Source organism: Nicotiana tabacum, chromosome 17 (genome assembly GCF_000715075.1).
Source record: "Nicotiana tabacum cultivar K326 chromosome 17, ASM71507v2, whole genome shotgun sequence".
NCBI classification, from domain to species: Eukaryota; Viridiplantae; Streptophyta; class Magnoliopsida; order Solanales; family Solanaceae; genus Nicotiana; species Nicotiana tabacum.
In genome coordinates, this window is record NC_134096.1 from 9,847,734 (window position 1) to 9,873,316 (window position 25,583).

Genomic DNA, 25,583 nt, shown 5'->3' on the forward strand with positions numbered 1-25,583 from the left:
TGTTTGATATGCCACAAAATACAGAAGTTGAAAATGTAGCACAAAGTTGGAAAAAATTGCAGCACACTACCACTTTTGGCACATGCAAGTTATTAATATGATCCTATCCACAGGCTTTTACCATACATGAGAAGCCAACTGAGTCCATATACATATAAATAGTACCAATCCATCCATATTCATCAAATTTTGTATTGACATATTAAAAGGGAAGTTATCTTTTAATCATCGGGGAATGCGATAGGATGATTGAGATCTTAAAAACTTTTCAATAAATAGCAAGGTTAGTGGAGTTTAGATACGGGATAATTAAACCCAACGACGAGGAGATTGCCTACGATAAAAGAAATTAAAATATCATAATAGTGTGGTGGAATGAATGGAATTACTCTATCTTTAACTATAAGTCTTTTATTTGTATCCTTTTTATTTGACTGAAAAAACTTCTGATCCTAAGGAACGTTTTCGTCTTTAATAACTTTATGATATTCGAATTTGAATTAATTGAAATTTTAAATTTCGAATATCATAGGATTATTAAAAAATTTAAAGCTTCAAAATATCACCTAGGAAATTGGTAAAGAGTAAGCAAACCTGAAAGGCCAGCTATACTTTACTAAGGGCACTTCTACTTACTACTATAGCCCTAACCCTACGAGAAAAGGTCACCCAAATTATAGCCAACTACTCCTCTCAAAGGACAAATAGCATAGCCTTATCAAATCTCTTTGACAGATTAAATACATTATCCAATTATCTCAAGAATTGAAAAATCTCTAATAGAATGGTGAAGTGTAATCTCATCTCGAAAGGCCACCTATTTTTTTAGTTAGAGAAGAATTCGGAGTTTAAATTTTATCGGTTCATATCTTTAAAAGATTAGTATTTGATATATTATATTTTTATAATTATAAATTTTTAAACATACTATTTGTTACAATTCTAAAAAAAATTACATATAAATTTATTTACTATATTGAAAATAGTAGATTGAGTGGCAATTTGAGTCTAAACTCATCCAACCCGTTTAGAAATTAATGGGTTTGGCTATAATATTTTAGCTCATAAGTCTATTTGGGCTGAGCTCAAGTTAACCCATTAGTTTTTATAGCCTATTCTGACTCATGAAGTAGCACAAATACAACCCATGAAGTTCACCCTAAAACAAAGGGATCTCAACCCAACTTATCTAAAAAATTACTTAGTTACCACCCACCCCACCCCACCCACCCGCAAAAAAAATTTACTTTTTTGTTTTTGTATTTTCAATTTTCTGTTTTTTCGTTTTCTTGCACCCCACCACCACCACACACACACACCCAACCCCCACCTTCCCCGCAATTTTTTTTTTCTTTTTTTTTGTATTTTTAATTTTCTATTTTTTCGTTTTCCTACACCACTCACCCCACCCTACCCGTAAAATATTTTACAACTTATATATTTTAAATACTAATTTGTTATTTAAGAAAGTATATTTTGATTCTCAAAATACTAATAGTATTTATTTATCTTTTATGCATAGGTGTATAAAAGGTAAAAGACTTTATTTAAACAAAATGAGCATGGTTCTAAAATATGGGTTAAGTTGGGCGGGTTGGGTTAATGACTCATTGTTTAGCCCATCTTGACTCAGTCCATCTTAGCCCAAGTAAACTTTGGGTGGGTTGGGCAATGACTCATTTATTGACCTAACACATCTTGATCCGCCCAAATTCAGCCCAACTCGTCCATTTGTCACCTCTAGCCTTTACTAAGGGCACTTCGACTAAGGGCTCGTTTGGCCATAAAAAGATTTTTTTTTTCGAATTTTTTTTTTTTTTTCGAAATCAGCGTTTGTCCATGAAATTTTCGATTTTTCACTTAAAGATGAATTTTAAAATTTTTTGAAATTCTGAAAAGTTCAAAAAAGTTATTTTTCAAAATTCACTTAAGATCCCTCACAAAAATTCAAAAACAATCTTAAATTATATTTATGTCCAAACGCAATTCTAATTTTTAAATATCATTTTCACTTTAAAAAAAAAATCATTTTTCTTTTTGAATTTTACAATTCTTACGTCAAACGCCCATTTACTATGATAGCCCCAACCGAGAACGTCAGTTAAATAATACACCTCTCAAAGGACATATGGCATAGCCTTATCATATCTCTTGAAACATTAAATACATTATCCAAAAATGTTGATTACTACTCTGTTGGCTTTCTTTATTTTGACAATTCTGAAAATATCAGATACTGTTTCATTTCTACAAAAGTTTCATAATATCTGAAATTTTGTTTAATTTTTGATGTGACAGTTTTCTATCATATACTCCAGTTATTACTTTAAAATATTATTCGAAAATTAAATTAATTTTATCTATTAAGTACCGTCATGTTAAAATACGACAACAAAAGGGCATGAATGTACGATTGAAAACAAAGAGTAGGAGTACATTTGAATTGACTTATTTTAAGTGTTTTTAAGTTAAAATAATTTTTAAATCATTTTGTAGTATTTGGATAGATTAAAAATATGCTTTTAAGCACTTGTTTTTAAGCTAAAATGATAAAAACAAGCCAAAAATCAAAAACTAAAATTCCTAACTTATGACTTAAAAACTATTTTGACTTAAAAATCACTTAAAACAAATTTATCCAAACGGGCTCTACATCTTGTTTTCACAGTGCTACGTTGCATTTGCCTGGATTGTCGTATTCTACTGTCTAAATTTAGAAAACCACTCGTCCAATATGTCCTTACTTATTTGGCAAAAGAGCATAAGAGAAAACTATACGGAGTAATCGTTTTTCAAATTAATAGTCGGAATATATATATATATATATATATATATATTTATATATTAATATATAATATGCTTATACAAATAAAAACAAAAACAAACATATTTTTTTCAGACAATTTAAAAAAGAATGAACCCTTTCTAAAGTTGAAAATAATTTAACTTTAAAATTTTCTTTTATCCTTAATGAGATGATTTATTGTCACACAAATATCTATGGATTATTTAGACCAAACCTCTTTTTGTTTTTTTTAAACTATGTGCCCAGTCAAATAACTTCAAACAAATTGCGGAGGGATGTACATATTATGGGTGTACATATATATGTATATTTTACAAGCAGATGTAGTTATATTGGCTGAGGGCCAAATGTACGGGGAACGATCGGACAGTTCGGATTGGATATGAAAATTCAGTTTGGATTTTCGATTTCGGATGGAAGAATAGACAATCCAAATAAGTTCATATAGGATCGAATTTTTTAAGTTCGATTTCGGATTAATTGGTTTGGGTATTTTGAATTTTCGATTTTGAGCTTATAAGTTGAGATGTTTCTTTTTCTAACAAAAATGAACATCCAAATGAAGTATTCATGTTAACTTGCCTAAATAGTTTCTCATTTTCATCACAATCATCCAAATAAAGCTTTCAAATATTGAAATCAGCATCAAAGAAATGCAACAGAGACATTGATAAAGGCCGATAAGAAATAGCAATAGTAAAATCATATCCAAATAGAAAGTATAATAGACAGTAACTTCGTAATTAATTATACATATATGAGATAATATATAATTGGTAGGGTATTTGACTTATTAGTATTGGCTTATGGATAATTGATTAAATATAAAATATTAAAAAAATAAATTTTCGGATATCCAAAAATCCGAAGCACCAAATCCAACATCCAATCCGAAATTCATAAATTTCAAAAATTAATTCCGAATTCCAAACCAAAAATTCAAAAATTTGGATTTCGGGTTTGTCCAAATTATGCCCACCCCTAACCCAAATTATGCCCGCCCCTAACCGAATGTGTAACTTGCATAAAATAATCTGTCTTAATTTTGAATTTTTGAAAAACAAGAATCACATTTAAAATTCGTGTATTAAGGAACAAAGGTGCTCAAAATAATACTGCCACGTTAACCTCATCAATATCTTCTTTAAGTAGGGTATATCTAACCCCCTAGATAATATAATTTATCCATTTACCCATCAATCCATTAGATAATCCAATATATTTCACCATCAAAGTTACTACAACAAAAAATGACCATTGGATCTATTCACCATCTAACGGCCTAAGATCGTTTATTTATCACATCAATGAAGAGGAGAGGAAAAGGAAATGATATACTACTACTTTCACCTTAATGTAAAAGACACGAGCTGATCAAATAAGCTAGTCTTCAACCCCGATTTAATATGGTAAGTGTTGCATTATTAAAAAAATATAAAAAGATGCTCAAATAATATTGCTACGCCAACCTCATCAATATCTTCTTTAAGTGGGGTATATATAGATAAAATAATTTATCCATTAGTCCATCAATCCATTAGATAATATATTTCACCATCATAGTCGTTACAACAACATAAATGATCATTAGATCTGTCCTACTACACAATCTAACGGTTCTAAGATCGTTTTTATAATTACATGAGAGAGGAGAGGGACGGAGAATAGAAAAAAGAAATATTAGTACGCAATTGATAGGATTTGAAATCTTAACATCAATTATGAAAGACAAAATATTCATCTATCTCTTAACCTCGATTTTAATATCATTAGTCATGCATTAAAAAACTAAAAATATGCTCAAATAATACTGCCACGTCAACCTCATCAAATATCTTCTTTTCTGTGGGGTATATCTAACATCCTTAGATAAATTAATTTATCCTTTGGGACCATCAATCCATTAGATAATATTCCACCATCATAATCATTATAATGGACAAAAGATTTATGACCGTTGATCGATCTTACTTCACCAATCTAACGGTCCTTAGATTCTGAGCTGTTAGCACGTGGAACTTTTGCTAAATAAACAAAACAAGAGCACACAATGGGCATTTGCCGCGTTACACAATGTGGATAATCATTTTATCTGTTTCACATGGTAACAAAACGACAACGTTTTGTTCAACACTAAACGACAACTCTAAAAAGAAATGCTAAACATACTTATTAAATTAATTTTGTTATCATCTAGTCCGGGTTACCGCCGGAAACCAGAGACCGCCGTTGACGGCGGCGGAGTCGAAGCCGACAGATCGGCACTTCACGGAGTACGCCTGCTTCAATGGCGGCAACAACGACGGAGTGTTCGCCGACGGGATTAGATTCGCCGTCCGTTTGTACGGACCGAGCCATTTGTTCTGCATGAAACGGTGTTTTCTCCACGGCGGAAGATGTAATCCTCTGATCTTCAACGATCGTCTAGCGGCGTCGCTCATCGTCCTCAGTATATGCTTCAATTCCTCGCTTTTTCCGACGAAAACCTTCGGCAACGACTGAGATAACCGCTCGTAGAAGAGCGTCGGCCTCGCGATCTCGAACTCCGCCGCGAAATCCAAATCGACGAAGTAACGAGTTTGCCGGTTACTGGAATCCGATCGGAGAACGTCGATGTACTCGTAGCTTCCGGCAGTAAGTCCGCCGGAGCTCTCCCATTTAGCTTTACATATAGCAGCATTATAACCTAAATCTCTCAAATACATCATCACATTCCTCCGAAATAGCAAAATATTCGACTTCGAACACGAAAAAACTTCCACCGCCTTGTAAACGTGAGAGCACAGCATGTTCCTAAACAAATCCGTATCGCTTTGAAAAATAACCGGCGGCATGTTTTCATCAAAATCAACTGATTCGCGTACTGACTCGTCTGATTCGGAGTCATTTTCCGGCCTCTGATTTAGAGCCACATCATCGGGGAAGCCAAAAACGAGATCGGAAAAGCTAGGGGAAACTGAAGCGGAGTCGAAATCGGCGTCGGCGCTGTGTTCGCTGCCGCTGCTGAGGTAACCGAGTTCCCGGAGATCGCAGCCGCCGACGATTCGGGCCTTTACTTTGTCGTCTAACGGGTCAGTGACTCTCTTCATTTTGTTAGTTCTAGACATTTTGTTCTTCAAATTTTGGTAAGAAAATAAATTAATGTTGTTTTAATTTTAGAAAAAAGATGATCGTGCTTCGTGTTGTTATATATAGGGGAGAAGTTGAGGGGTGGTTGTTTAGGGGGTTAAGACTTAAGACATAAAGATAGGAACTCAATAGCGAATATTCGAAAGAAGCTGCTCCCTCCGAAAAAGTATGATTTACTATTTTTATCTATGGAGCCAAATAGTTTTTTGCTTTATTTATAGATTTTTTCGATAAATTTTGAAATATTTTAGATATATCAATGTGATTTATAGTAGTTACTTATTTTATACAAAAAAAATGTCTCTTTGTAAGTATAATTTGACTATCTTTATGTTGGTACAAGTACCAATTTATCTCTTTCTTTTTAAATATCTATTAGAGCTTGAAAGGCATATGCTTTTATATAAAAGTGGGAAAACAAGAATAGGTAACCTGTTGTCTTATAATAATTCATATATAATATATATCATTTTATAACAATTGTATATTATGATTTTTGCATAGATGATTGAAAAGCCAAACCATCCTCAGCACCTAGGTCCTAGAATAGGAAAAGTCTGGTTTTATAAACTATTTATATATTATTATCTACTGTATAATAAAGGTTGCATTATAATTTTTGCACAAATAATTCAAAATCGACCAGCCTCAGCACCTAGAATATCAAAAGGTGTTGTTTTGATAATAACTTTTGTATTAGTTTTTGCATAGTTGAAAAATCAAACCAGCCTTAGCACCTAGAATAATAGAAAGTGTGGCTTTATGTTACCAATAAAGAAGTAATGATTTCCTTTATCATTATCGAGTGGATGTGATTTTTTTTTTATCTTGGTTAAAAATAATAAATTTGAACCCCTGTAGTAATTTCTGAGAGAAGATTTTTTAGAAAAGAAATTATATATACTCTTTAACTTTAAGGTTTAAATCACTGTCTCGACTACATCTTTGCACTCTTAACCTTTTCAGATAATATCTAATATAAAATAATTATTAATACTAAATTTGAAATTAAAAGGCTGTTGAAGAGATAAAAAGGGTAGCTGAACTGACACCTGAAAAAGGATATACTGGGTTGTATACCAGTAAAGGTGGGGCATATGGTGGTAATATTGAAGGGGCATATCCAAGCGAGCCACAGAATTATTCTTGTCGTAGATGACCTGGTGATATGGACTGCTGTGATTGGTCCACGTATATTATTAAATCATGTGAATCGTTGTTGAACACGTGAATGGCACGTGTAGACAAAAGTCATTAGAAGTGGTTTATTGTACGTTGGTTAGGTTCATGTACTGGACGATGGTTAATAGGTTAAGTTTTGGACGAGGGGTTGCAGTGCCTCTTTGGAAAGTGGAAAGTGGAAAGGTAAAGGGTATAGAGGAGGAATTGAAATTTAAAATTTATGTGATCCTCATTTAAGTTAATATTTTATATATATTTAATGAGTTTTTTAATACGTATATAAATTTCGGATCAAACTCAATGAGTTTAACCAAACTGATAAATTATATTCTAGTTTTGCTCCTTAAGAGTTATGTGCAAAACAAGATAGTAATATATTTGATGTAGATGTGTATAAATACAACAATAATAACTATTCTCTCTGAACATTTCATTTTATATCTTAACTTGTCTGAAAACGAAATTAAGAATTAAAAAATAAGTTTAAATCTTGCAGGTTTAGAGTAAAGTGCTTATAGCATATAAAAATATTCTTTTGCACTTATGGTCTTAAATATATCATATATTCTTACAGGGAGTATCATTAAAAGTAAATGTGTGAACTTTTAAATTTAAAACTTATTAAATATAGAAACTAACATTCTTTTTAAAACAGTAAAAACAAGATACATAATTTGAAATAGATGAAGTATATTTCTATCTGAAAGAGTTTATAATCATTTGCAACCAATCTTTAAGTCTAAAACTAGTTGAAATTAATTATATAAAATCATTACTAACCAACGTCTCAATCTGAAAATAGTTGAAAATAATTGTATAAGTCATTACTAGCCTAGTCACTCCATTTATATTCCAATTAATTCAATACGAGTGTCAAACTGATATCAATTATAATTGTTATGGAGTTTTGGTACCAACATCAACTGCTATTACATTTCATATCGAGGATAGTTAGTGAAGATTATAGGGAAAATATATAATTATCCCCTAACCTATACCCAAATTTTCAACTACACACTTTTTCTTTGCAGGATTCCTAGTACCCCTAAACTTTTTTTTACCTTAATTATTTGAACCTTTTGTGCTAAGCTGGACTGGTACCCCAGTTAAAATACAAGTGATGTAGACACGCGCATCATTTATTAAAAAAACGATGCCCCCCATCCCATTCCCCTTTTTATCTTTTTATTACCTCTTATTTTTAGTTTCAAACAACGGAAAAGGTCCAAATATGCCCTTATACTATACGAAATTGAGCACATTTATCATTCGTTAATATTTTAGCTCAAATATGCCCTTATCGTCATATAGTTGGTCCATATATGCCCTTAAAGTTACACAGTTGGCCCATATATGCCCTTTTCAAAACGGAATCCACCCAAATTAATTGGCTCTTTCGTTAATTGTATTAAAGTATATTACAAACACTATTTCCTTTTTTATTAGTACTTTTTTTTCTTTACCTTTCTCTTTTCTTTCTTCTTTTTTCTTTTCTTCTCTTTTTATTTTCCTTTTTCTTTCAACCTTATCTGATTTCCTCCTTACTGATGTCTTCTCCATTTTCATCACCAATTTCACTTGACAAAACTCATAAATTCCAATTATTAAGAAAATTCTCCCATAAAAATATTTTTATAGATCATATGTTTTTCAATTTTTTAATTTTTACTGAACATATATTTAGTTCTAAAAAATTTAACAAAGTAAGATTGAAATAATATTTATATAACAAAAAATTCGAAAATCCAACAAAACCGAACAATCCAAACCGATATAATTGGTTTGGTTTGATTTTGATAAAAAATCAAAATCAAACCAACCCGTTCCATGTACACCCCTAAACTACATAGTTAATAAAAAAAATAAAAAATGTCCAGCTGAAAAAAGACTAACAACTCAAATTTATAACACTACAACTTGAACTCTAGGCTTTTAATCATTAAATTATCTTTCTGGAAACAATTTAAATATTTTGGTCTTTTGAGTATTGTTAAAGGTTGAGATGTTTTTATTATTTTAAAGTTTAAACCATAATTTTTGGAATAATTTAATTTCATTTATTTAGAGGGCCAGTGAAATTGGAACTTGATTACCTTATGAGAGAATTTTCTTAGTAATTGGAATTCATGAGTTTTGTCAAATGAAATTGGTGACAAAAATGGAGAAGACATTAGTAATGGAGGAAATGGATAAGGGAGAAAGAAAAAGAAAAAAAAAAAGAAGAAAGGAAAAAAGAAGAAAGAAAAGAGAAAGGTAAAGAAAAAAAAGTACTAATAAAAAAGAAATAGTGTTCGTAATACACTTTAATACAATTAAAGAAAGAGCTAATTAGTTTGGGAGAATTCTGTTTCGAAAGGGGCATATATGGGCCAACTATGTAACTCTAAGGTCATATATGGACCAACTATGTGACGGTAAGGGTATATTTGAGCTAAAGTATTAACGAAGGACAAATGTGCTCAATTTCATATAGTATAAGGGCATATTTGGACCTTTGCCATTAAAACAAAACAGATCAGACCTAAAAAAATTCCCAATTCTTCACACTCATCTTCCCTATTCGATCCTTAACAAAATCAGCAAGAGTTAAAAAAAATTCTTTGTTCTCTTGCAATTGGATACTAATAGATCGAAAACAAGTATAAAGTCCATATTTAATGGTTCAATTCAAGGAAGGGGAGGTCATATTGGAAGGCTAAACAAGAATAATGTTCTAGGGTTTTTCGTGTGTCGATTTTGAAGGCTAAGCTTTTTATTCGTCACAATCTAAGAGCAAAGGTTAGTTCTTTACTGCTTTTAATTACTTGTATTAGTTTAGGGATTTTAAATACTTTTAGCCATGGCGATTTTGCGATTGGCAGAATAAATTTGAGGTTTCTTGTCTGCAGGTTAACCTCGGAGATTTGTGTCACGATCCAAAATCCCACCACACGCGTCGTAATGACACCTAGTCTCTAAGACTAGGTAAGCCTATTTCTATTACATTTTGAAGCCATTTTTTTTTTTGAATTAAAATCTAACAGCGAAAATAATTACAATACACAACCTCCCAAGACTGGTAGTACTGAGTCACGAACTCTAACTGAATACAGGGAATGATCACGAGGACCGAATATACAATACTGTTTGATTACAAATTAACAGTACAATGAAATGAAAAGACTCCAAGGGACTACGACGGCCAAGCAGCTCTACCTTGAATCCTTATGATTGCGCTTTAACTCTGCTCAAGTCCGATATCTTCAATACCTGGCTCTGCAAAAAAATGTGCAGAAGTGTAATATGAGTACGCCACGGTCGGTACCCAGTAAGTATCAAGACTAATCTCAATGGAGTAGAGACGAGGTACAGTCAAGACACTCACTAGTCTAATAACCTGTGCAATATGATATACAAAATAACACGAAACAAATAACAATAGGACAACATGGAACAATCAGTGATATGCACAGCAGACAACAGGAATATCATTAGTATCACTCAACAATTAATAAACATAAATACACCCAATTAAACCAAGTCCTTCAAATAAATGTCTTTCACATATAATTCTTCCAGATAACTCTCTTTCAAATATAATTTTCTCAAATAATTATTTTTCAAATATAATTCTTTCAATAAATCTTTTCAAATATAATTTCTCAAATAAATATCTTTCAAATAAAATTATTTCATATAATACTTTCTAAGTAAAAATCCTTCCAAATAAATATTTTGAATATATTTTTTTCAATTAAAAAAAAGTCACCATGTGACACTTCATTTCATAATCATAAAAATACGGGTCTCAACCCATTTTCATATTTTTTTGTAAACACGGGTCTCAGCCCATTTTCATATTTCCACGGCACCTCGTGCCCATAATTAAATTATCATATTTTCCCGGCACCTCATGCCCTCATTACATATCACAATTGCACGGACAATTCACGCACCAATTATCATTATCATTTCATCACAGCATCTCGTGCCAACATTTCATATCACAACTGCACGGACAATTCATGTGCCAAATATTCTTATTATTTACACACGGCACCTCGTGACCACATTTTATTTTATAATCCGCCTTGCAATAGCCACAGACTCTCAATTTCAACATAAATCAGATTATTATTAATTTGCCAACAACAAGACAAGTTGCATAAGGTATAGAAATAAACACAAGAAAATCACAACATCACATGAAAATTATCAACACCACAACCCCACATCATCACATATCGTCCCTCACAATAGCCACCCTTATCGCTCCTAATTGTCACCCTTATCACTCCTATAGCCATCCTTATCGCTCCGCCCACACAATATCAATAGCCACCCTTATCGCTTCGCCCAGACAATATTCCAACAAACACAACAACAGTGAAATGCCACCCTTGTACCCACATAACATCAACGGTGAAATGCTACACTTATCTCCCCCAAAATAGTAACTCACACAACACAATAATTTACACGGAAAATTAACACGACTATATAATAAAATCAATTCATATCACAATTTGCCCAATGGCCACAACCAAATTCCAAAGATATAAGATAAATCAATTAATTTCACAACAAATAGCCCAAAGCTCCACACAATGTATATAACACCCAAAAACAATCAATTAAGATAGAAATTACTCAGCATAAAGAAAAACCTTCATTTAATATAAATTTAGATAATTATATTAACATTTATTCTTAAGCTCACTTAAATTAATTATTTGCATAAGAAGATTCATATTGTAATTAATTTCCAAAAAATATTAAACCAACAATACTCACGAAATTTCACAAATATTTCAAGTAACACTCACATCAAATTATCATATAAAAATAAATTCAACAATAAGGATTTAGGCATGGCAAACATATGATTTAATAATTTTTCACAATTTTCCCATTAACTACGCAATAATGCTTAAGACTTTATTTCAATGAATTTTGCACGTATAAGCTCGAGTACGTACTCGTCACCTCGCGTACACGGCTTTTCACATTTCACAAATGGCACATAAGACTCAATGCCTAAGGGGTAATTCCCTCACTCGAGGTTAAGCAAGACACTTACCTTTTTGAAGTTAGGCAGATATTCCAAAATAGCCTTCTTGCTTGAATTGGCCTCCGGACAGCTCAAATCTATCCAAGTTAATTGTATAACTTTATTAAAATTCATCGGAAATAATTCTGGATAATAATACGTCGACTTAAAACTTTATTCTAAAAAGTCAACAAAAGTCAACGCGAGATCCGTCTCTCGGAACCCGATATAATTTTCATGAAATCCGAACACACATTCCGATACGAGTTCAACCATACCAATTTTATTGAATTCCAATAACAACTCGACCTCCAAATCTTAAATTTTCGTTTTTTGGAAGATTTTTTTAAAATCTTGATTTTTTCATTTAAATCTGAACTAAACGATGAATATAATTATAGATTCATGAAATATAATCACTTTAGGATATAAAGCACTTACCCAAGTCGAAGTCTTGAAGAACTCCTCCAAAATCGCCCAAAATCGAGCTCCAAAATATAAATCAAAAAATGGCGAAATGACCATTTTTGGTCCTTAACATTCTGCCCAGTTTTGCACCTGCGGACTAATTTTCGCACCTGCGTGCTCACTTTTGCGAGCGAAATCTCGCTTATGCGAAGGCCACTGCCCCAGTCGACCATCATATTTGCGGAAGTTTTTCCGCTTCTGCGATGCCTCACGCGTACCTGCGATGCCCCTCCGTTTCTGTGCATTCTTTGCCCGCTTCTGCGCTTCCGCAGGTGCGGGATTTTCTTCGCACCTGCGACCACTGCCCATGCCTTTCCCTTTCGCTTCTGCGGCCTAAATCTCGCATTTGCGATGTCGCATCTGCGATCAATTTCATCGCAGATGCGATGAAACCAGTGGCAGATTTCCAAGAGACCTTCAAGTCCAATTTTGGTCCGTTTAACCGTCCGAAACTCGCCCGAGGCCCCCGAGACCTCAACCAATCATACCAACATGTCCCAAAATACAATACGAACTTAGTCGAGGCTTCAAACCACGTCAAACAACGCCGGAATAACGAATCGCGCATCGAATCGAATTATAAGTTTTCAAATCTTTCAACTTCTATATTTTGCGTCGAAACGTATTAAATCAATTCGGAATGATTTCTAATTTTGCATACAAGTCATAATTGACGTAAGGGAGCTATTCCTATTTGCGGAATCGAAATCCGACCTCGTTATCAAAAATTCACCCTTCGATTAGACTTTGTCAAAATTTTATATTTTTCAACTTTCTCCAAAATATGTTGAATTGTCCTACGGACTTCCAAATCCAAATCCGAACATACGCCTAAGTCCGAAATCATCATATGAAGCTATTTCCATCATTGAAATTCCATTCCGGGGTCGTTTGCTCAAAAGTCAACTCCCCGGTCAACTCTTTCCATTTAAGCTTCAAAATGAGAATTTTTCTTTAAATTAAATTCCGAATCTTACGAAAATCAAACTCGACCACACATGTGGGTCGTAATACATATTGTGAAATTTCGCGAGACCTTAAGTCACTAGACGAGGCGTAATTTCTTAAAACGAATAGTCGGGTCGTTACATTCTCCACCTCTTAAACAAACGTTCGTCCTCGAACGTTCTAAGAATTATTCTGAGATACCAAATTGATGATTTTACTTTTACACATATACTCACGGTTGATTCCACGCTACCGCATTTGAGATAAGCGTGACAACATCATCTCATTTGAGTTTATTTCTTTTATCCATATTTGTAAGCTTTAAGATCAAATTTCATACACTCAAAACATTTAAAAGGTCTAATTTTTATTTAAACCAACACATGGTATTAGTCTCAACTGGCTATAGCAACTCGTGCCTACGCACACATCAATTTTCTTGATAGTGTTGAAGTACTTCAAAAAGAATTCTGGGGTGTTACATTCTTCCCCCGCTTAGGATCATTCGCCCTCAAACGCATAACATATTTATCTCTTCCTTAGCAATTCCTAGTCCTTCAAATTTTACTAACTCCCAAATTGTTTTCAGAAATTTCGGCAAATTCTTCCCTGTAATTGGGTCTATCCACCTGCCAGAGTAACACCAAAATAACTCCTAACAACACATCCACAACCCAACACAATACCACAAGGTATATATCAATAACACCAATTTCAGCATTACAAGCACTGCATTATCATAATGATATCAGGACATGAAGCACATCATATGTATGCTCATCACCATATCTCTGGTCTTAAAAGTTGTTCATAATTAATTCCAGCATCATCAATTAATCTCATATTAACCATCACCTTATTTCGAATTTTCACAACACTTACAACAGAATGTGAGACCTCATGATTGCTTGCTCGGATTAATGAGTCACATTTAACGCCACATGGACACTCATCTCATAGGTTAAAACTCAATATTTACAGTACCAAAATGGCTGAATATGCACAGAAAAAAAAATATACAAGAATTTATCAAATAAGCCTAACATGCATGACTCTCTATTAATACTATTGTACAATTAAATTTCACAAAGGGAAAATTTTAAACTCATAAATATTTCACCACAAGGACCTCGTCCTTACATAACTTCCATCGCGGCTTGCAGCCCGGTTTAAATATTTCACATCATGTAAAAATGCGAGTATCTCGTCCTCAACTCCGAATCACAAGTATTTTGCACATTGTGCCAACTTAAATTTTCAATTTCGTTTCTTTCTTCTTTTCAATATATTTCATAAACAATTTTCACAACATATAATGAACTCTCCTACCGGTAGGGCATATAATTCATAAAAATTGGAATCAATTATTCCGAAACACATTAAACCCACTGTAATGAATAATAAAAATTACTTTTGGGCTTATAGCCCTCAATGGTGTACCAAAAATAAAATGACAGACACGGGCTCACACCTTCAAATCTCCCAATAGGGATAACATATAGGTGGGTTACAAATTTACGAATCTCACCCATAAGTGGAGCATAATATGAGGACTCACCTCAATATTCAGAACCGAATCAAATTAAGGAAAATATTCTTTTATAATAAAAATCAAGATCGTACCTGTAACGACACCATCTGGTGTATTGGCCTCAGCCAAATCATAGTGATTAAATCAACGAATCGGGCCTCCACCTCTTAGGCGCCCACTACCCGCCTGTCCTCCACCTCTAGCTGACTATGCACGTGGAGTATCGACTGGTATAAAGCTTGTAGCTGGAGTGTTCTGATGAAATCTACTCCTCCTAAGTCTGGGACAATATCTCATGATATGCCTAGTATCACCACACTCACAACAACCCCTTTGAGGTCGTGGCTGCTCGTACTGAGTCTGTGCCGGATAATTGGAATAACCACTGTAAGAATCTCATGTCGGTGGTGTACTGTAAACTGGAGCACTCCGAGTAATCTAATGTGCGGACTGAGCTGACCGACTGCTCGAGCCTCCGCTATAATGGGTTCTAGCTGAAGAGTAAAACCCACTGAACCCTCCAGATCTTCGAGACCTTTTGGCCTATGTAGACTCCCTTTCCTCGCCTAAAACACCCTCAATCTTTCTTGCAATCTCCACTACTTGTTGAAATGGAGTATCAGTTTGCAATTCTCGAGCCATACATATTTTAATATCATAATCGAGCCCCTCAATAAATCTGCGGACCAGTTCTCTGATTGTCGGAACTAAGATAGGTGCATGACGGGCTAACTCACTGAACCTGATAGTATATTCTGACACTTGTCATGGTGTCCTGACGCAACCGTTCAAACTCGGTGCGCCACACATCTCTGAGAGTCTGGGAACAAACTCTTTCAAGAACATTCCCGAAAATTGAGCCCAAGTTGGTGGTGTGACATCGACTGTTCTACCTTCTTCATAGATTTGCCACCACCGATACGCTGCGCCTGACAGTTGAAATATATTAAAGGAAACTTCGCTCACTTCCACAATACCCATGGTGAGGAGAATACGGTGACAACTTTCCAGAAATCCTTGGGCATCATCTGTAGCTGTGCCACTGAAAGTTGGTGGATCATATTTCTTAAATCTTTCAAGTCTCTTTTGTTCTTCTTCTGATGCCTCGGGCCTGACCTCAGGCCAAACCGGAATAACAGGTTGTACTGGTACTACACCTGGAACTTGACCAACGTGAACCTGCTGCTCTGGAGTTGTGATAGGAGTCTGAGCTACTCCCCCAATCTGTGGAATGTTTGGTGCAACAGAGATCAATCCCGCCTGAGTTAATGTACCAAACATACTCAGGAACTGTGCTAAAGTCTCCTAAAGTACTGGGGTAACAACAGGTGCTTCTGATACCTGTCCCCCAACTGGAGCTACTAGTGGCTCCTCAATTGTTGTTCTGACAGGTGCTCTAGTCGCAGCACGTGCCCTTCCTCAACCTCTATCTCGGCCCCGGGCTCTTGCAGCCCTAACAGTATGTGCGGATGCCTGCTCAGCTAACCCACTAGCACGTGTCCTCACCATCTGTGAGAGAATGGAGATACAAAGGTTCAAATTCCAAATTCAACAAATTCCGCACCACGTGAATGAAAGAAATGGAAATTTTCTAACAGTTATGTAGCCTCTCAAAAATAAATACAGACGTCTCTGTACCGATCCGCAAGACTCTACTAGACTCGTTCGTGACTCGTAGAACCTATGAACCTAGAGGTCTGATACCAACTTGTCACGACACAAAATCCCACCACATGCGTCGTGATGGCACCTAGTCTCTAAGACTAGGTAAGCCGATTTCTATTACATTTTGAAGCCATTATTTTTGAATTAAAATCTAACAGCGGAAATAATTACAATACACAACCTCCCAAGACTGGTAGTACTGAGTCACGAACTCTAACTGAATACAGGGAATAATCACGAGGACCGAATATACAATACTGTTTGATTACAAATTAACAGTACAATGAAATGAAAAGACTCCAAGGGACTGCGACGGCCAAGCAGCTCTATCTTGAATCCTTATGATCGCGCTTTAACTCTGCTCAAGTCCGATATCTTCAATAACTGGCTCTGCACAAAATGTGCAGAAGTGTAGTATGAGTACGCCACGGCCGGTACCCAGTAAGTATCAAGACTAACCTCAATGGAGTAGAGACGAGGTATAGTCAAGACACTCAATAGTCTAATAACCTGTGCAATATAATATACAAAATAACAGAAAACAAATAACAATAGGACAACATGGAACAACCAGTAATATGCACAGCAGACAACAAGAATACTATTAATATCACTCAAAAATTAATAAACACAAGTACACCCAATTAAATCAAGTCCTTCAAATAAATGTCTTTCACATATAATTCTTCCAGTTTACTCTCTTTCAAATATAATTTTCTCAAATAATTATTTTTCAAATATAATTCTTTCAATAAATCTTTTCAAATATAATTTCCTCAAATAAATATCTTTCATATAATACTTTCTAAGTAAAAATCCTTCCAAATAAATATTTTGAATATAATTCTTTCAATAAAAAAAAAGTCACCATGTGACACCTCATTTCATAATCATAAAAATACGGGTCTCAGCCCATTTTCATATTTTTCGTAAATACGGGTCTCAACCCATTTTCATATTTCCATGGCACCTCGTGCCCATAATTAAAGCATCATATTTTTTCGACACCTCATGCCCTCATTTTATATCACAACTGCACGGACAATTCATGTGCCAAATATTCTCATTATTTACTCACGGCACCTCGTGCCCACATTTCATTTTATAATCCGCCTGGCAATAGCCACAGGCTTTCAATTTCAATATAAATCAGATTATTATCAATTTACCAACAATAAGACAAGTTGCACAAGGTATAGAAATAAACACAAGAAAATCACAACATCACATGAAAATTATCAACACCACAACCCCACATCATCACATATCGTCCCTCACAATAGCCACCTTTATCGCTCCTATTGTGATCTTTATCACTCTTATAGCCACCCTTATCGCTCCGCCCAGACAATATCAATAGCCACCCTTATCGCTCCTGTTGCCACCTTTATCGCTTCTATATCCACCCTTATCGCTCCGCTCAGACAATATTCCAACAAACACAACAACAAGGAAATGCCACCCTTATACCCACATAACATCAACGGTGAAATGCTACCCTTATCTCCCCCAAAATAGTAACTCACACAACACAACAATTTACACGGAAAATTAACACGACGATATAATAAAATCAATTCATATCACAATTTGTCCAATGACCACAATTAATTGAGATAACACCCAAAAATAATCAATTGAGATAGGAATTACTCAGCATAAAGCAAAACCTTCATTTAATGAAAATTTAGATAATTATATTAACACTTATTCTTAAGCTCACTTAAATTAATTATTTTCATAAGAAGATTCGTATTGGAATTAATTTTCAAGAAATATTAAACCAACAATACTCACGAAATTTCACAAATATTTAAAGTAACAATCACATCAAATTATCATATAAAAATAAATTCAACAATAAGGATTTAGGCATGGCAAACTTATGATTTAATAATTTTCCATAATTTCTTCATTTACTACGCAATAATGCCTAAGACTTTATTTCAATGAATTTTGCACGTATAAGCCCGAGTACGTACTCGTCACCTCGCGTACACGGCTTTTCACATTTCACAAATGGCACATAAGACTCAATGCCTAAGGGGTAATTCCCCCACTTGAGGTTAAGCAAGACACTTACCTTTTTGAAGTTAAGCAGATATTCCAAAATAGCCTTCTTGCTTGAATTGGCCTCCGGACAGCTCAAATCTATCCAAGTTAATTGTATAACTTCATAAAAATTCATCGGAAACAATTTCGTATAATAATACGTCGACTTAAAATTTTGTTCCAAAAAGTCAACGCAGGACCCGTCTCTCGGAACCCAACATAATTTTCATAAAATCCGAACACCCATTCCGATACGAGTTCAACCATACCAATTTTATTGAATTCCAATAACAACTCAACCTCCAAATCTTAAATTTTCGTTTTTTGGAAGATTTTTTTAAAATATTGATTTTTCCATTTAAATCCGAACTAAACAATGAATATAATTATAGATTCATGAAATATAATCACTTTAGGATATAAAGCACTTACCCAAGTCGAAGTCTTGAAGAACTACTCCAAAATCGCCCAAAAATCGAAATGATCATTTTTGGTCCTTAATATTCTGCCCAGTTTCGCACCTGCGGACTAATTTTCGCACCTGCGTGCTCGCTTTTGCGAGCGAAATCTCGTTTATGCGAAGGCCACTGCCCAATCGATCATCACATTTGCGGAAGTTTTTCCGCTTCTGCGGGAATCGCTTCTGCGATGCCTCATGCGCACCTGCGATGCCCCTCCGCTTCTGCGCCTTCTCTGCCCGCTTCTGCGCTTCGGCAGGTGCGGGATTTTCTTCACACCTGCGACCACTGCACAGGCCTTTCCCTTTCACTTCTGCGGCCTAAATCTCGCACTTGCGATGTCGCATCTGCAATCAATTTCATCGTAGATGCGATGAAACCAGTGGCAGATTTCCAACAGACCTTCAAGTCCGATTTTGGTCCGTTTAACCATCCGAAACTCGCCCGAGGCCCCCGGGACCTCAACCAATTATACCAACATGTCCCAAAATACAATACGAACTTAGTCGAGGCTTCAAACCACATCAAACAACGCCGAAATTACGAATCGCGCATCGAATCGGATTATAAGTTTTCAAATCTTTCAACTTCTATATTTTGCGCCGAAACGTATCAAATCAATCCGGAATGACTTCAAATTTTGCACACAAGTCATAATTATTGTAAGGGAGCTATTCCCATTTCCGGAATCCAAATCCGACCTCGTTATCAAAAATTCACCCTTCGGTCGGACTTTTTCAAAAATCTTATATTTTCCAACTTTCGCCAAAATATGTCGAATTGTCCTACGGACTTCCAAATCTCAATTCGAACATACACCTAAGTCTAGAATCATCATGCGAAGCTATTGCCATCATCGAAATTCCATTCCGGGGTCGTTTGCTCAAAAGTCAACTCCCCGGTCAACTCTTTTCATTTAAGCTTCAAAATGAGAATTTTTCTTTAAATTAAATTCTGAATCTTCCGAAAACCAAACTCGACCACACACGTGGGTCATAATACATATTGTGAAGTTTCTCGAGACCTTAAGTCACTGGACGAGGCGTAATTTCTTAAAACGACAAGTCAGGTTGTTACAATTTGATTGTGCATGGGTTCAAAGTGAAAAGTTTTGGTTTTTAGCAAATAAGTATTTTTACGGTACTAGTATCTATAGTTTGTGGAATTCTGCTGAATTTGGTTTTATCGACAATTATTTTGCTTTGTTTGCATATAGGAATGAGTGAGTTTGCTTTAATTACTTTAAGATTATATCATGGTGAGGTCTTAGAGTTTTGAAATGGGAAACCGAAATATGTTGGTGGGGTAATGAGTGAATATTTGAATGTTGATGTGGATACCCTATCATATTTTGAGTTGAAGGATTATATTAAAGAATTAGGGTACAACTCAAGTTGTAAATTTAGTATCCAGCCACATAATTGTGGCATTTTAGTAGATATTGAAAATGACAAGGCTCTTTTAGCAATTGGCAAGTCTTTACAACACAGGGCTGTTTTGGAAGTATATGTGCACATGCCTGAAAAGGAATCTTGTTCACCTTTTAATAAAGGGTCTACTTTTAATTGTTCTGTTGCTCATTCAAACACTGTTGCTCCTTCAAACACTGTTGTTGCTCCTTCAATCACTGCTGCTACTCCTCCAAACACTGCTGCTCCTCCACACACTGCTCATGCAGATCCAATTGTTGATCCAGCATACACAACTGCTCTTTCAAATCCAGAATCTTCTCAAACTGAAGATTACTCAAATGAAGATGGGTCTGATGAATCAACTGAAGATAGTGATTATTCTGAAGACAGTGACTTTTTTGGGGGGATGATTATGGCAGTGATGTACATGAGGAGTACATAGAGATTAGGAAGGAAAGTACGTCATTTCAAAGGAGAAAAAGAAAGGAGAAAGTTGTTGTTGATACTAAAGATGTACCATGTGGTGATGCTGGGCTAGATCTTGTTTTTGATGAGACTGAAACATGTAAAACATGTGTAGAAGGAGGGCTAGGTGGTGATGAACCATATTATCCAAGTTCCGATGCTTGTAGCTTTGAAACTGATGAAAATGAATGTTGGGATGAAGATGGGGACAGGAAGGTAAAGCTACCAAAAAGGAGATCTACATCTACAAAGAGTGTGAAGTTTGATAAAACATGTAAAAAGATTGTATGGCAGTTGGGTATGAGCTTTGAGAGTGTTGATGACTTTAGAGATGCAGTAACTAGGTATGCACTACAAAAAAGAGTTCTGATTGAAAAGCATGTAAATGAGCCAACTAGATTCAGGGTGAGGTGCACCAAGGATAACTGCAATTGGCTTTTGTTTGTAAGCTTGGATAGTGTAAGTAATAATTTTGTTATAAGGACTTACAATCCAGTTCACAAGTGTGAGAGGGCCTCCAGAAATTATTTGTGCAATTCTAAACTCTTGGCCAAGGCCTTTAAAGATAGAATAACTGAACAACCAAACATAAGAGTATTCACGTTGCAAGAATTAATTAAGAAGAAATTCAAAGTTCATGTTGGTAAAACCATAGCCACGAGAGCAAGAGCTAAAGTACTGCAGCAAATAATGGGTGATCATAATGTGAAGTTTGGTAGAATTCTTGTTTACAGGGATGAGTTGTTAAGGACCAACCTTGGGAGCACTTGTGTTGTGAAGCTTGGTGAACCTGATAAACTTGGGAGGCCAGTGTTTGTAAGCTTTTACATCTGTTTTAAGGCACTGAAAAATGCATTCTTGTGGTGTAAAAAATGCAAAGGCTTCGATGGTTGTTTCCTGAAGGGTGTAAGCAGGGGGCAACTACTAGTTGTTGTGGCTAAGAATGGTAATAATCAAATGCTTTCACTTGCTTGGGCAGTAGTTGAATATGAGAAGAAAACTACATGGTCATGGTTCTTAACTTTGCTGAAGGAAGACTTGGGATTAGGTGATGGCACATGCTTCATTTGATCACTGACATGCAAAAGGTATATTTCAGCAACTGTAACTTTGTGTTTCATTAGCTTCACTTTCTTTCTTTAAAACTGACTTATCATTCATGTAACAGTAATTTACAAGGATTGGATTCAGCAATTAAGGAATTCTTTCCAGCTTGTGAACAAAGGGTGTGTGTTAGACACATCTTAGCTAATTGGTCAAAGAAATGGAGAGGGCTTCAAAGGAGGAACTTATTCTGGAAATGTGCTAGAAGCACTTATGAAGCAGAATTTAAACAATTATCTGAAAACACTGTCAATGCTTGGTAAGAACATAGTGGATGATCTATTGTACTATGACAAGGGGTATTGGTGCAAGGTGTATTTTAACTGTGAAGTCAAGTATGATGTAGTGGATAATAATATGTCAGAGAGTTTTAATACCTGGATCTTGGCAGCAAGGCACAAGACTATTATTAGCATGCTTGAAGAGATTATAATCAAGATGATGACCAGAATAGGCAAGTTAAGGGCATTTGCAAATACATGGAGCAGCACCATCTCTCCAATGGCCTTAAAGATATTGGAGGACAATATTGAAAAATCAATGAGATGTACCATTGAGTTTAATGGACAAACATGATATGAAGTAACGAATGATGGTAAACAACATACCGTGTGCCTTAGTAAGAAGGTTTGTAGTTGCAGATCTTGGATGCTAAAGGGGATACCATATCCACACGCCATATGTGCAATGTATTATGACAATGTTGAACCAACTGATTTCATTGATAGCTGCTACAACAAGGAGACATACTTGTTAACTTATTCTAATTTCATTCAACCATTGAGTAATATGGCAATGTGGCCTGAATCTACCAACCCTTCTGTTGCACCACCAGTTGTCAAAAGTATGCCTGGCAGACCAAAAAAGGTTAGAAGGAAAGAGGCAAATGAAACTAAGAAGTCGGGTAAATTGCTTAAAATGGTCTTGCAATGACATGTAGCCTCTGTCATGAGAGGGGTCACAACAAAAGAGGGTGTCCAAAGAGTGATAGACTTGGTGCTGGTTCATCAACAGCTGCTGCAAAACCATCAGTTTCCGGAAAGGGAAGAAGCAGACCAAAGGTAATGTTCTATTTTGTATCAATTTCTTTTAAATTTAGTTCACTATCTAACATGTTTTTTTTTTCAGAAATCAAGTACTAATGAAGATGAACCTACTGTAAAAAGAGGAAGAGGTAGACTAAGGAAAACAACTAATGCATCTGCTGCTAATGCACCTGATACTGCACTAAGTGCATCTGTTGGTGTTGAATTTCCATCAACTTCTTCACTTGGCAGTTGGTTTACCTATTCTGCTCCTAGTTCTGCACCTCCTGATACAGTAGTTAATACTTCTGCTGCTGCTGGAATTTTATCAACAACTGGAGGCAGGGGAAGAGGAAGAGGAAGGGGAGGAAGGTCCACAACACATCATTCACTTGAAAGTTGGTTTTCATATTCAGCTCCAATTGCATCTGATATTGTATATGCTGCACCTAGTTCATCACCATATAAAATGCCAAGACTGATGGGAATGAGTGTGTTTCAGGCTAAGAATGGCTTCACAGCTATTAATGTAAGTGTTGATGCAATCAGTTCTGCTATTATCTTTATGTACCTTAAACTAATTAAACTATTTTTTGTATAGCCTGGGCTGCCAAGTAGCAGAATAGTATCCACTAGATCATCAATAAAGATTACAAGATCAGCTGTTGTTACTGGTGGTATTGGTTTCAAACCAACAAGTGGACTGAAGTGGAAAGGAAAACAAGCAATTACAACAAAAAGGCTTCAAGAAATTAGAGACAAATCAAGGAATGCTGATTCACAGCCAAAAGAACCATGGAAATTATAGTGTTGATAGGGCCCTATTGTTTTTAGTTCTATCTAGAATGGTGTTTTTGTTGTTATGAAGCTGCTGAAATTTTTGAAGTGTTGTTAGAATTATGGAACATTGGTATTCAAATGTACTATTGTTTGTGTTGTTGAAAACAAATGTGTTGTGTATGAAATAGTACTGAAAGTGTCATGTTGGAAACTAATGTTTTGTTATTAGATTATTGGTATTCAAATGTACCGTTGAAGTAATTTGTTGGAAATTATAGTAGTTTTCTTCATATGCAATTGGTTTAGATGTTCTGAAGTCGTGAGCAGTGTGCTAACCAACTGCTGCCAAGAGGCTTCTTTTTTTCTTTTGCCAAAATTTGCTCAAACAGCAACAAGAGCAGATTTGTCAATAGAAAATGATACCATGATACCAAAATGATGTTTCATTCTAATACAATACCAAAATGATGTTTCATTAAAATACCAAAATGAAGTAGACAACCAAACCACATCTAACTTACCCTATCTGACATCAATACCAAAATGATCTTTTATTACGACAACAACCAAAATGCTCTTATATTACGACAACAACCAAAATGCTCTTATATTACGACAACAACCAGCTACTATGGCAACTCCATTTGATTTTTCTTCAAGTTGCCAACTTGGATTAAGCTGCTAACATACACAATTTGTGGCCTAGACGGTCGTAATTTTCTTCTAACTCTTTGATTTTGTTACCAATGTTGAAAGAATAAAGTTTGATCTTTTATCAACTTTTTCCTTGTCTCTCCATCTGAAAAACTTGCAATTTGTGACCTGAAATTTAAAGAATACAATAACGACCCAATCAACATTAATTTTCAAATTAGTCGATAGGCTTAGAACATGAACACATACCTCATAGTGAGGACAAGACCAAAATCGTCTTCCGGGATTCCGATATGACCAAGAAGTTTGCATTTGCAGCAAAATACTATGTTTGCATCGCACTTTGGCATTGAGGATTGGATCATCTTCGTCCATGCACAATTTATTCAACTTGGTATTTGCCATTCCTAACCCTAAGATTTCATAGACAGAAATTGGGGAAGAAATTAAAAAATCCTTAACAGAAAAACGAGTCAAAGGGAGGAATTTACACAAAAAAATCACTTACCTCTTCAAACCAAAGAAAATTGGAAGTCAAAACCCAGTTTCAAAAGTCTTGAAAATGGTTGGTATAATGGGGAAGAAGAATGTTTTATGTTTAGAAGAAGAGCTCTTCCAAATCAGCTTTGAGAATGACACGTGGCCATTTCGTATAGGCTAAAGCCTTTTTCTTTAATTTACTACTCGCTTGGGGGCGGTGTGTTCACGTTCCAGTCCAGCTCAACACAAAAGGTCTAAATAATTAAGGTAAACAAAGTTTTGGGGGTATAAAAATTTCGCAAAGAAAAAGTGTGTAGTTGGAACTTTGGGTACATGTGAGGGGAGTAATTATGCATTTTCCCGAAGATTATATGAATTCTGTTCATTTCATATTC

The 25,583-nt window shown here is 35.1% G+C and overlaps 2 protein-coding genes and 1 long non-coding RNA gene across 3 annotated transcripts; 1 reads left to right on the top strand and 2 right to left on the bottom strand.

Moving 5' to 3' along the window:
- Window positions 1-4,809: 4,809 nt before the first annotated feature.
- LOC107794915 (uncharacterized) lies at window positions 4,810-6,016 on the bottom strand. The gene has a single exon (XM_016617475.2). It carries the CDS (start codon window positions 5,911-5,913, stop codon window positions 4,996-4,998), a length of 918 nt encoding a protein of 305 aa, XP_016472961.2. The 5' UTR covers window positions 5,914-6,016; the 3' UTR covers window positions 4,810-4,995.
- A 14,824-nt stretch (window positions 6,017-20,840) lies between these two features.
- On the top strand, window positions 20,841-24,239 carry LOC107794914 (uncharacterized). Its single transcript, XM_016617474.2, has 4 exons — window positions 20,841-22,233; window positions 22,314-23,310; window positions 23,378-23,803; window positions 23,876-24,239. Exons 2-4 carry the CDS (start codon window positions 23,179-23,181, stop codon window positions 24,080-24,082), a joined length of 765 nt encoding a protein of 254 aa, XP_016472960.2. The 5' UTR covers window positions 20,841-22,233; window positions 22,314-23,178; the 3' UTR covers window positions 24,083-24,239.
- Window positions 24,240-24,469: 230 nt separating this feature from the next.
- LOC142171380 (uncharacterized) lies at window positions 24,470-25,319 on the bottom strand. Its single transcript, XR_012700941.1, has 3 exons — window positions 25,217-25,319; window positions 24,958-25,121; window positions 24,470-24,876 (listed from the first exon to the last, which is right to left on the bottom strand). It is a non-coding gene; the product is annotated as an uncharacterized LOC142171380 (long non-coding RNA).
- Between the last annotated feature and the right edge of the window lie 264 nt (window positions 25,320-25,583).

Coding starts and splice junctions, on each gene's coding strand:
- LOC107794915 (XM_016617475.2), bottom strand. CDS start 5,913: ATGTCTAGAACTAACAAAATGAAGAGAGTCACTGACCCGTTAGACGAC.
- LOC107794914 (XM_016617474.2), top strand. CDS start 23,179: ATGACATGTAGCCTCTGTCATGAGAGGGGTCACAACAAAAGAGGGTGT. Junction 23,311..23,377: donor AGGGAAGAAGCAGACCAAAG/GTAATGTTCTAT, acceptor TTTTTTTTTCAG/AAATCAAGTACTAATGAAGA. Junction 23,804..23,875: donor ATGGCTTCACAGCTATTAAT/GTAAGTGTTGAT, acceptor TTTTTTGTATAG/CCTGGGCTGCCAAGTAGCAG.